We start from the raw sequence: 11796 nt of genomic DNA, 5'->3' as shown, positions 1-11796 counted from the left end.
TACTAAGTGATCTATTTTTATTGCACTATTAAAATGAATTATTTATCATAATGAAAAACAATTATATTTTCATTATTGATTTATGTATCATAAATAATATCAGCTTTTGAACTTATAATAAGGACAAGAAACAATAACTTGTTTTCCTTTTTATTTATTGATTGTTTTGTTTGAATCGCACCAAACAAAAAATTAAAATTCTCCATCGTATTAATCTGTGAAATTCTATTTAGATACTACATTTGTGTATCAGCTGTCAAATAAGTTTTAAATGTCAGTGGTAGAGTGACTATAGTTTGATTTGTTAGTTTTGCATTTAACTACAAAATAATATACGCCAGAATAATAAATAAACAAATATAAAAACGACATTCATAAAGTTTTTGTTAGTTAGTTTGTTTTTAGTACTTATAACTCAATTGTAATACAAAATAAAATAAATATGACTGATGAATACGCAGCTGTTAAACGTGGAAAGCTAATTCTTAAAGGGGATAAACCGAAGTAAGTAATTATTAGGAATGATAAACCTAGCCCTATCTTAGCTGTGTTGGTGCATAAAATATGTTTCTGAGACCTTCAGGGGCGCCTTACCGTAGGTTTTTATTTAACCAGCTCCCCTCTACATGAGGCTTTAGATTTTTTAATAATCCCTGCATTTAAGTCTAATATCTTAAATAATTTGATGATTTCCAGTTTCAATTTGGTCTTTTCGTGCGAATTAATAATAATCAACAATCTTATTTTGATGAATTTAATAGTATGCTGTTTTTCAAATCTCGATATAATTATAGAGCAAAGAAACGGAAACATAAGAAAAAGGAAAAATCAGAAGGTGATGGAATTGATGAGGATTCTGTAAAACATGCGGGATGGTGGAAGGTCGAAAAAATTGATGATATTTCTGGATCAATTGCTATTGAATTTGGAAACAATGCCTATGTATCAGCATTAGATAATGGCCTCTTTACGATAGGAGCCCCTCATGGCGACGGTGAAGGGCCATCACCAGAAGAAATATTCACAGCTTTCCCAGCTGGTGAAAATAAGTTTGCACTGAAATCAGGGTATGGGAAATATCTCGGTGTATCAAAAACGGGTGTTGTTATTGGACGGTCAGATGCAGTTGGCCCAATGGAACAATGGGAGCCAGTTTGGCAAGATGGCAAGTTAACTTTTACATTCTTTTTGTTTTCATTATAACAAATATTTTTAACAATTATACCTGTAGCTAATATTGTTGACAATATTGACTTCAAGAAATTATAAAAAGAATCAAAGGATATTTAAATGGTATTTATGGTCAACATACAAAGTAAACTTTATTTATGTATTGCTAGTTTTACTTTGTGAAGTTACAGAATTTTCTATCCTTATTGACAGGCAGAATTGAATGTTTGAATTTTATAGCTAGATCCGTACTTGGTGCATTATTTTGGGGCAGTAATTACAGTTTATAGTAGAATCTAATATTTTGTTAAGGCCAGAAATTCCTTTACAAGTGTGAAAAATAGGTATTTTTGGAGAATTTTTTTAGAGGGGAAAAATTTCTAAAAAAATTAATAATTTTATTAGAGCAATCCAAATGATAATTGTTTTTTTTTTTGTTCCGATTATACACAAAATGGCGGCGTTATTAAGGGTCTCAGGTGCCTATTTTCCGTGACATCCAAAAGTGTTGCAGTTGTCATTCTTTTGCTGTTGATCTGAAAAAAAAATTAACAAGTGTCATTTGTTTACTAACATATTAAGGGGAAGGATTTAACTAAAAAATGATGACTAAGTGCAAAATTGAAAATTTGGGCGCCCTTCTTTATATTATATTCTAAAGGTCGAAATTTCGACCAAATTTACCTCTTAAAGGTATTTGTTTACACGCTACCGTTCAAACCTTTGGGTTTACATCCTTCCGATAATATTACTGAGTGTGATCTCCCAAAATTTCATCGAAATCGGTCAATAAGTTTTGGAGCACGAACACGAGCAGTTTTTGAGAATGTTGTTTCGAGATAATCGCGTTTAAAGTTTCGACATGTGAAAACTAGTAATTGTAGTGACTTACTTGACTTGCCAGGCGCGTATAGAATACCGTACGCGCGTACCCGAATCTGTTTTTTCGGCAACGGACAACCTACCTATTAATAAAATTCCTCTAAACATCTACCTAGTTAAAAAAGGTAAATAAGGGAGCATTGTTATGTAAAGGTTTTTCCGCCTCTAACGGTCGGAGCTAGTCGCTCCACTCTAAAATATACAATAACTCCGCAAATATTCTTTATTTCGACTTTCCCTTTGGTCAGTATATTTTTTGGGTATTACATTTTGAAAATAGGTAAAAAAAATATATATTTCTAAAGGGATTTCTGGCCTTAAGTATAATATTGTATTTAAAAGAAATTTGACTTTTTCTGTTACTTATAAGTACCATATGAATTTCTTACTAAAATTAATCTAAAATAAGATTACATTCCATTTTTCTTTGTGAAGAAACTTTTAACATCAATTTCACATGACCAGCTAATGTTCTGCTTTTTTCAGTGTCAAAATATTTGCATTCATCTCTTAAATTTTTTTAAAATACTAAAGCCACAATTTTGTCTGTATTAAAATATTGTTTGTATTCTGTATAATACACACTAACTAAAATATAAATATTAAAATTTCAGGTAAAACAGCCATCCTTAGTTCACTGAATAAGTTTATGTCAGTTGATGAAGATGATTCAGTGGTTGCTCAAAGTCCAACAGCTAATGATAATGTCATCTGTAACATACGCAGTAATAAAAGCCGTGAGACCAGCAAGTCTGTGGTAGTCGAGGAAGAGGGGAATCTTAATGAAGTAGAAGTCAATTATGTGTAAGTAAAATATAATAATTTTTGATTGTGCGATGAAAGAATTCTTTGATAGCTAATTAAAAAAAATATACTTAAAATAATTCTCTAACTTCCAAAAACAACAAAACACAAGAAAAATCTAAATTAATGTAATCATATTAACATTTATTTTGATTCAAATGTATTGCTTTGTGTAAATTGTCATTTTTGTTACAAATTCTAATTTTATAAGAATCGAGTAATTAGTATTTGTCATATATATATATATATATATATATATGTATATATTGGAGACAAAATTCTCCTAATAAAAATGTTATATTATAGCATAACGTTATTTGTTGTTTTGTATCAGAACTCAGATCATTGTGTATTAAACAAGATGTATGTTTTGCTTCAGAAAAAAGTTCCAGAAATTCCAAGACAAAAAATTACGGCTCAATGATGGTGGTATTATTGAACTGAAACGTGCCAAAACTGAAGGAAATCTCCATGAAACACTCTTGGATCGTAGAAGTAAAATGAAAGCTGACAGATATTGTAAATAACTTAATATAAAGATACCTTTTAGTAGCTATTTCATTTATTTATACCTATTATTACTTAAGTAATTAAATATTAGCTAAGATGTATATGTCACCATTAGATTACAAAATTTGTTAGATTACAATCTCACGAGACAGATTGTAAACTGTACTCAAACTTCCATATAAAAAAATTTAACTTACAGTCGAAACAAACAATTTAGTAAACATTTATAATTAAGTCAGCACTCAAGTTTTGTAAGTGTAAAGTTTGGAGTTTTAGTATATCAATTCCATCTTCCATTTGAAAAATGGTAAATAAAATTTAATATTTTACATCAGTTTGTGTTTTGTAATATTTGATTCGTTTTTGTGTCTTAAATATTTTTATTATTCATTTCATGATAACCATTAATATGTAAACTCACCCATAGACACCAGCTATTAGTATGTCAAATCATTTACAAGCTGCTTAGACACTTACCCTAAATAAAGATTTAATGTTAGGTACGATTGATTAAAAGACAGGCATAATTTTTGAATGATTTATTTCTCTTGCAATGACATTCGGTACAAGGGGCCTAAACGTTTGAGATAATTTTTGTATACACCGCTTTCTTACAGAAACACCGTATTCGTTACAATCATAGAGAATTTGAAAAATACTACCTACATGTCTTATAAAAAAACCATATCTACACCTAAACCTAAAGTATTAGACTAGATGTTCTAGTCCATCGGAACTTGATTCAGAGCATTGTTTCATCTTTGAATAGTTCAAAAGCCTGTTATATCGCTTAAATTAATTAAACACTAGAATGAGTACAATTTCCTATACTTAATTTGGGACTGAAATAACAGAATCTTATCTTAACGCCTCATTTGAAAGGCGCTAATAACTTTTTACATATAAATTAAACTGTCGCTCATAAAACAGGCTTGCGAACTAGACGAAATACAAAAATGCAAATTAGTCTCCGAAGTAAGCGACACTTAAAGTAGAAAGCTTTCAGTCGAGTTCATATCGATCACATATCGATTACCTACAATTAATATTTTAATTATACTGGCATTTAGTATTTGACAACTTGACTTGTAACATTTATCCCATATACTATATTTAAATTGGAATGAGGTGAGAATTTATTATTGCTTGTATATATAAAACTATTATTATTACACATTCAGATTATTCTGTTTATTCATTACAAAAATATTAAGGCGTGTTTTGTGGACATTTACAAGACAAGTTGACAAAATAATATAATTGGGCACTAATGAGGACCAGTGCGCGTCGAGACTTGGCATAATGCTAAATTATCAAGGTCCCACCATTCTTCCTTCATAAGTTAGAATTCATAGCAGTATAATATATCTCTGATCTTCTCAAAGTATATCTGTAATTGTTTAATTCGATAGATTCAATGATTCGAGTATGAAATTGCAGAAAATTAAAAACTAGCATCAGTTAACATAGATTATAAATGTGGGGATAAATATTTTTTTATAATTTCTATTGCCTAATTTTGAGGATGGTTATACGTATAAGGACAGGACCACACATTTTAATTATTGATTTTATTTGTGTATATTAAGTACTACAACCCCCTTTTTCTACCACATAGTTGGCCTACAATCAAAGTTAACATATTTGTTCAGGTAGTCATAGTACTCACTATAATATTTAGACACAATCAAAATTATTAAAATATTAACATACAATATTATATTTTCTCATTAATTTGCAATTTTGTTCATCTACATACATCAAAAGTTTTTTTTTACATAGTCTTTGAAATCGATAGGATACTTTTTTTAAACAGCCTAATTTTACCTAATTTTGGTAAATCAGTTTTAAAAAAAAACATAGACTGCACTTGCCACTTAAAAAAAATTATACTCATTAATGCTTGTACTATTTCTTTATTGAAATAACATAACTGATTCGGTGGGCGTTAAAATTTAAATAAATTATCTTATACAAATATTGTCTCAACAGATATCAAATATATTTCAGAGTATTTGAGATTGCATACAATTTAAATGATAGTGATACAATAAAATATTGGAATACAATGGTGTGTATTAAGCAAATTATTTCTGAATCCGATGAATTACACTAAAATTAATACCACAATATTACTGTTAATAATTAAAGTTCTTAACATTATGACATAGCATAATACATGCATCTATACACATATGAATGTTTATAACAACGAACTTTACACAATGAAATACAATACATAACTGCAAAAAAACACAACATATATGCACATGTCAAAACTCATACACATAATCTCATGTGTAATTCATTAGATTCAGATTGAATTAAGCGTGAATGAACGCTGAAATCATAATATACATAAATACAAATAAAATGAATCATAACATTAATAATATACATGAGGACTTACAATTAAAGTTTAACGTGGCCACGTCGCCGGTCGAGCCGCCGGCAGACCGACCCTTGTGAGGCTGATGACAAATTTAATACATTTATCACATTGGATTTGTAACAATTTAAATTTATTATTTAATGTTGGCACAAGTTACATCAACGGTTTAAAATATTAAAACGCCGTTTAAATTTGAAGTTGTTGTTGTAACTTTCTTAATGATTATTATAGAACTATGAAGTGTAAAGGTAAGAAAGCATCTTATATTGATTTTCATTTAAAATATTATCCACAGAAATAAATGAAGATTACATAAATTGCAAGAACTCGGTTATTGTAACACTATGCGAAATACCTAATATTAGCATATATGTCCATTAATTGGGGCTGAACATTTTCAATGTCAGAACGATTATCGGAATGTTTGTTTTCTCTATCTTCTACTCCAATGAGTCTAAGCATATGCTGTCAAATACCTCCTATGGACACATTATTCAAAAGGTATTTGTCTACCTTTACACTCCCTACCTAGGAATGTGTTAAATGACGTTGATGATGATGTTTTCCAAAAACGTACAGAATTCCAAGCAGGCCAGAATGGTAAAAATAGGTAAAAACTAAATATCTTATATAGTTATCTATATAGTTTTAATAAACATCAAATAGATAAATATCTATTAAATGTTTATTAAAACATTATTTTAAATTATAAAAAATGTTTTTCAAAATTTGATATCATGTAATCATTTTAATGAGATTGAAATTGTTATTGATGAGATTAATAAGGCGAATGGCTCTTACATGTTTTAAACAGTGCAAATAATAATGTTATATTTTTATACTGAGACAATAATACATAGTCAATTTTACACTTGTTTCCCTATAATTACAATAAATATTCAAATAAACATCATTTACCTTTGACAGGTGGACAGTCTCAGCTGGCCAGCATTGAGGAATCACCACCTCGTTCAGCTCTTAGCCATTCTACAAATTCGTCTAACATTACTGGCCCTGTGACAAAAAAAAAAAAAACATTTATTCCTTATAAATAAAAATTTGACTAGAAATGTCAACTATCTAAATATAATATTACTTTGGAACCTCAGATAAAGTTTTAAACTTGAGTTTGAGTAAAGTTATTTACTCTATTTGGTATTTTTTACTTGAGGTAGAATTTAGATGGCGGAAGAAATTCATTACATTTCTTCATAAATGCTCCAATCTAGCTTCTATATAATTATATAGATTATAATAACCACACAAAAAATACATCATATCCTTTGTGCCCATATGGTTTAAGTATAACAATGAACAGCTTCAGTAATTAACTGGTGCAGTGTGGTATCGGTAGAGTAGAATGTAAATTTTGGTATCCACATCTACAAACTGACCACATAAATAAATAAAAAAATATGAGACAACATCACATTCATTACTCTGATCCCAATGTAAGTAGCTTAAGCACTTATGGATGGAATGTTATGGAAATCAGAAGTAACGACGGTACCACAAACACCCAGACCCAAGACAACGTAGAAAACTAATGGTAATCTACATCGACTCGGCCGGGAATCGAACCCGGGACATCAGAGTGGCGTACCCATGAAAACCGGTGTACACACTACTCGATCATGGAGGTCATCAAATATAACAACCACCCAAGATTTGTTTTGTTTTTTTTTTTTATTTTATTGTATAGGTTAGCGGACGAGCATATGGGCCACCTGATGGTAAGTGGTCACCATCACCCATAGACAATGACGCTGTAAGAAATATTAACTATTCCTTACATCGTCAATGCGCCACCAACCTTGGTCACTAAGATGTTATGTCCCTCGTGCCTGTAGTTACACTCACTCACCCTTCAAACCGGAACACAACGTTACTTAGTACTGTTATTTGGCGGTAGAATAACAGAGCGTTAGAAGCATTTTCACCCAACATGGGGTGAATGACTCACAGGCGCCGTCAGCGTCGTAGGTGGTGAGCTGGGCGTCGACGGTGCGGCTGAACTCAAGGATGTTGCACCACTGGTCGCGGTTGACGACGCGGTATCGGCGCTCTCGCGACAGGAAGTCCCCCAGCGCAGCCCGGAGCGCCCAGCGCGGCAGCAGAACGCCAAGCAGCGCGCGCGCCGTGCTCGTGTCCAGCGAACGCTGATCCTTGTCCTGCAACGGCCGACAATGCAGTTATGCGATACAGGAGATCATTTAAATTGGACAATCCAGGAGATCATCATTTAATAACATTGGAATAGATTATTTATAATATCCAATTATGTATTTCTGTTACACTTATTATTTTTACTCATACTCATTGTTAATTCGTTATCATTTTAATATGTTGATATCGTCGTTTTAATCCGTGGTGTGCAGGAAAACCGACTGTGGTTTTTGTTGTACCGTTCTTGTGTATTATTAATGTATTGTTCTTTTGGTTTAATAAATAAATAAATAAATAAAAAAATAGATAATAGTACTCACTCTCGCAAAATCATATGAATATCTGTACACTGCCTTAAATATATAGGGGTCATTGAGTAAACTGCGTAAATATTCTAATTTGTTTTGTAATTTGTGCACGTTATCGCATTGAAGTTCCGTTAAACCTGAAAAGAAAATTAATACTTTTATTTAGACACTCGTCTATGGTATGTTATTTATGGCATTAACTATATCTCCTCATTAAATATGCAATTTATATGAAATATAATTATATTTGTACTACATACATAAAAAAATTAAATTAAATACAAAATTAATTTATTATATACAAATGTTACACACAAAACTTTTTTTTTTTTTATTATATTTATAAATGGTACTCCTATTGTTAGATGTTTTATTTAGTCAATAGTCCATCTAATAAATGTACTTTATATAACTGGTTCTATATTAAGTAGTACTTAATGATTAGCCAGCCAGCTATATACACTTTTATAGTTTTGGCATATAAAAAATAATGAAAAAAAAAAAATTTATACATATATGAATGATTAAATATTGTAACTAAATTATATTACATATGCTAGGTGGTCTTGCTTTAAAGGATGGTGCTTTATTTGGTTCATGTCAAATTTTATTTATATTGGATAATTACAAATTAAAAAAGCAATTAATGTACTCAGTTTTAAGAATCAAAGAGAATGATCACTTTTCTATTTGAATATTAACATTACTCGGTGGTGTGATTGTGCAAGGTGGTCTGGGTAGAAACTGACACAAGGAATATAACAGCTTAACTCCCAAGATGGTGCATTTGCAATGTAAGGAATGTTTAATATTTCTTATTTAGCTAATATCTATGGGTGGTATTGACAATATACCAATTGCTTATCAGCCTACCAAATAGAAAAAAAAAGTAAATTTAAACAATAAAGACAAAGTTTCATACAAAGTTAACTCTCCTAAAAAGGAAAGTTGTTAATTCGAAAAACTTATTTTAGTAGATGCATATATAAAAACACAAAATCTAACCTTTTATCCATTCTTCTTGTGTAAAATAACCCATTTGTTTGGCACCCATTTTATATGCAATGACTAGCATCACAACATTTTCTGGATCAACGCCCAGATCTTCACAAAACTTTTCCATGCCTTCTGGTCCTAAAAACAGTAAAAAATTGTTTTACATCTGTTCTGTTTCTTACATTTTATTCATTCATATACTTAAGTGGAACTATATAACATAGCTATATATAAATAAGAATCTTACCTAAAACATCTGGTTCTGAAACTGTCGTGTATTCTTTAAACCAAGTTAGGCATTTTTTTACACTGAAACTTGTGTCTTCTGATTTGGAATGTCTTCTGGAACTAGATTTAAAAACAATATTATTAGGAAATATTATAGGCAGTTTCAAATTTGACAATTGTTAAGTAATTGTATAGCTTATATTTTGAATAAAGGATTTTGAATTGACTAATTGGCATAAAAGGTATAAAAAAACTTGCAAATATTCTTTAAGTAATGGTAAAGCTTTGTGCAAGATTACTTGATATACCATTTATTACCATAATATGTTCTACTAGTAAATAATGAAAAAAATATGGCATGAATCTACTTCCTATTTCAATTGAAGAAGGAATGAAGATTAATAATCCTAAGATTTACATATTACATTTGACTGATATTGGTGTGCACTACTAAAAGTTCTTGATTAAAAACAATTTATTAATAATTCAACTATAATACATACAACTATACAAATTAAATATTTATATCCATTTTAATTTTAGTTTCAAAGTGCCAATAGCGGTTTTATTGGCATTCCAAATGGCATTTTTTGGCATTCATTTATGAATAAATTATAATTATAAAGTAGATTGCATCAATTCAATGTCTAATGTGGTTCTTTCTCTTTTATCTAATAGTTGGAATAGACTATATTTGTTGTATGAGCAGCAGTGAAGGACAGTTTTCAAATTTTATATTATTATTTAATGGTAATATTACCTAGTATTTCTGGAACGTTTGTGGTGATGGTGATCTTCAAGGGAGGTAGTGCCAGGCAATAGTTCTGCAGCGGGAGCGCCACTGCGCGTGCGCTTGCTGCACCGCGGCATTGTTCTACCACCCTGTCGGTAATAGAAGAATTATTTATTGTAAGAAGATAGCATAGCAAAACTATGTATCTCAAATTTGTTTAAAGATGTAAACAAAATATATTTAACTATATTATTACACATAACAAATATTTAATGAACATCACTTAACATGAATTTTGCCATATGATATCTCAAAAGTTATATTTTTTAATGTCATTTATAATATACTTCTTATTTTTATATTGTAAAGTGCATACGGGCGAAATTATAAATGCTGCATTGTTTCAGACCCCAATAACCTACATTTAATTATTAAATGCTGATACTTCTTAATTGTCAGACAGAATTAATGTGGTTCTGCACAATCTTTGGATATCAAATTTTTCTCATCATCAAATCATCCAATGACTAATCATATATTATTTATGTTTGTCACTTTAATTTACACATTTTTTTTACTTGCTATAACTTTTATGCATGGGCAAATGATAAAAAATATTGTTATAATGTACTATTCCATACCTGTAACATAATTGCTTTTATTTTACAGTTGTAGCTCTTAGATAGATCATATTTTATTGAAATAGTGTTTTACAGATCTGTAGGTTATATCAAGCATGAACTTAAGTTTAGATCTTAACACCTACGCGAGAAAAGTCACGGACAAGCATTAGTTATGATATTTTTTTCAAATTCATCAAAAAATTTTGACAAAGAACTATTTGTAATCCAATAATGGTATATTTATATGATTGATACTTACTATAGGTGGCAGATTCGTTATAAAACTAGAGAACTTGAAAGGATTTTCGTCTCCTATTTTGCGAATTTGCGGAGACAGCTTGACGAAAAAATGTCTACTTGACAGGTCGATAATAACCTGAAATAAAAAATCAATGTGAGGAAAAAGGGAGACGAGAACAACATATATAACAATCACATTACAAGGGCATTTAACAAGTACCTGAGATTAATATAACAAAAATTTCATAAAAAAACAAGTAGCGAAGTGATTTAAAATCATAAGCAGTATTGATGTCTTGGATATAATTCGATGATAACACTAATAATATCGAGATTATATGAAATAAAAGGATACAACCGATATTTTTAGTGCCCTAATAACACATAAAACATACCGTTCATAACAAATAATAATATTTTTTACAAAATTAAAGTGCAAACACAGCGGCAGAGAGGAGAAAAACTCAAAACGAAACTTTTTAGACAACAGATTACAACAAAATAAAACCCAAGCTACGTTTCGATATTGCATAGGTAATATGTTGTATTTAAATTTTGCATTAATAGTTTAAAAATTAAGTAGGTAGATATATAAAAGCATGTTTATATTTATTTATATTAAATAAACTTATACGCGTCCTTGTGAAGTTTACTCAAATAAAATATATTATGTTACGATATTCGTTATAATATTATTATGGAGTAACATTTTGAGCATAATATATAATTATATATACGGGTTTG

The 11796-nt window shown here is 29.9% G+C and overlaps 2 protein-coding genes across 5 annotated transcripts; one reads left to right on the top strand and one right to left on the bottom strand.

Moving 5' to 3' along the window:
* The first annotated feature begins 261 nt into the window (after positions 1-261).
* On the top strand, positions 262-3405 carry LOC124543557 (protein FRG1 homolog). Its single transcript, XM_047121789.1, has 4 exons — positions 262-504; positions 795-1165; positions 2667-2856; positions 3236-3405. Exons 1-4 carry the CDS (start codon positions 443-445, stop codon positions 3381-3383), a joined length of 771 nt encoding a protein of 256 aa, XP_046977745.1. The 5' UTR covers positions 262-442; the 3' UTR covers positions 3384-3405.
* LOC124543558 (DCN1-like protein 5) lies at positions 1555-11552 on the bottom strand. Of its 4 annotated transcripts, none has more exons than XR_006967483.1 (10): positions 11448-11552; positions 11072-11188; positions 10217-10338; positions 9476-9576; positions 9238-9366; positions 8245-8369; positions 7722-7929; positions 6677-6772; positions 5777-5837; positions 1555-1706 (listed from the first exon to the last, which is right to left on the bottom strand). XR_006967483.1 is itself a non-coding variant. In XM_047121790.1 (9 exons), the coding sequence occupies exons 3-8, from the start codon at positions 10324-10326 to the stop codon at positions 6696-6698; spliced, it is 750 nt and encodes a 249-aa protein (XP_046977746.1). In that variant the 5' UTR covers positions 10327-10338; positions 11072-11188; positions 11448-11552; the 3' UTR covers positions 3891-5837; positions 6677-6695. The 4 variants fall into 4 exon arrangements, 2 of the variants coding, with proteins under 2 accessions (XP_046977746.1, XP_046977747.1); XR_006967482.1 differs by lacking the exon at positions 1555-1706 and adding an exon at positions 3891-4756; XM_047121790.1 differs by lacking the exon at positions 1555-1706 and having other exon boundaries at positions 3891-5837.
* Between the last annotated feature and the right edge of the window lie 244 nt (positions 11553-11796).

Source organism: Vanessa cardui, chromosome 3, assembly GCF_905220365.1.
Source record: "Vanessa cardui chromosome 3, ilVanCard2.1, whole genome shotgun sequence".
NCBI lineage: Eukaryota > Metazoa > Arthropoda > Insecta > Lepidoptera > Nymphalidae > Vanessa > Vanessa cardui.
The sequence above is the reverse complement of the archived record's forward strand: the minus strand, read 5'-3'. Positions and strand labels throughout refer to the sequence as shown.

What these genes read in the sequence shown, in the direction of transcription:
- LOC124543557 (XM_047121789.1), top strand. Translation starts at nt 443, where the DNA reads ATGACTGATGAATACGCAGCTGTTAAACGTGGAAAGCTAATTCTTAAA. An exon ending in GGAGCCAGTTTGGCAAGATG is followed by an intron (nt 1,166 to 2,666) that starts GCAAGTTAACTT and finishes TTAAAATTTCAG; the next exon opens with GTAAAACAGCCATCCTTAGT. An exon ending in GAAGTAGAAGTCAATTATGT is followed by an intron (nt 2,857 to 3,235) that starts GTAAGTAAAATA and finishes GTTTTGCTTCAG; the next exon opens with AAAAAAGTTCCAGAAATTCC.
- LOC124543558 (XM_047121790.1), bottom strand. Translation starts at nt 10,326, where the DNA reads ATGCCGCGGTGCAGCAAGCGCACGCGCAGTGGCGCTCCCGCTGCAGAA. An exon ending in AAACGTTCCAGAAATACTAG is followed by an intron (nt 9,577 to 10,216) that starts GTAATATTACCA and finishes TTTTAAATCTAG; the next exon opens with TTCCAGAAGACATTCCAAAT. An exon ending in CTACGACGCTGACGGCGCCT is followed by an intron (nt 6,773 to 7,721) that starts GTGAGTCATTCA and finishes TTTTTGTCACAG; the next exon opens with GGCCAGTAATGTTAGACGAA.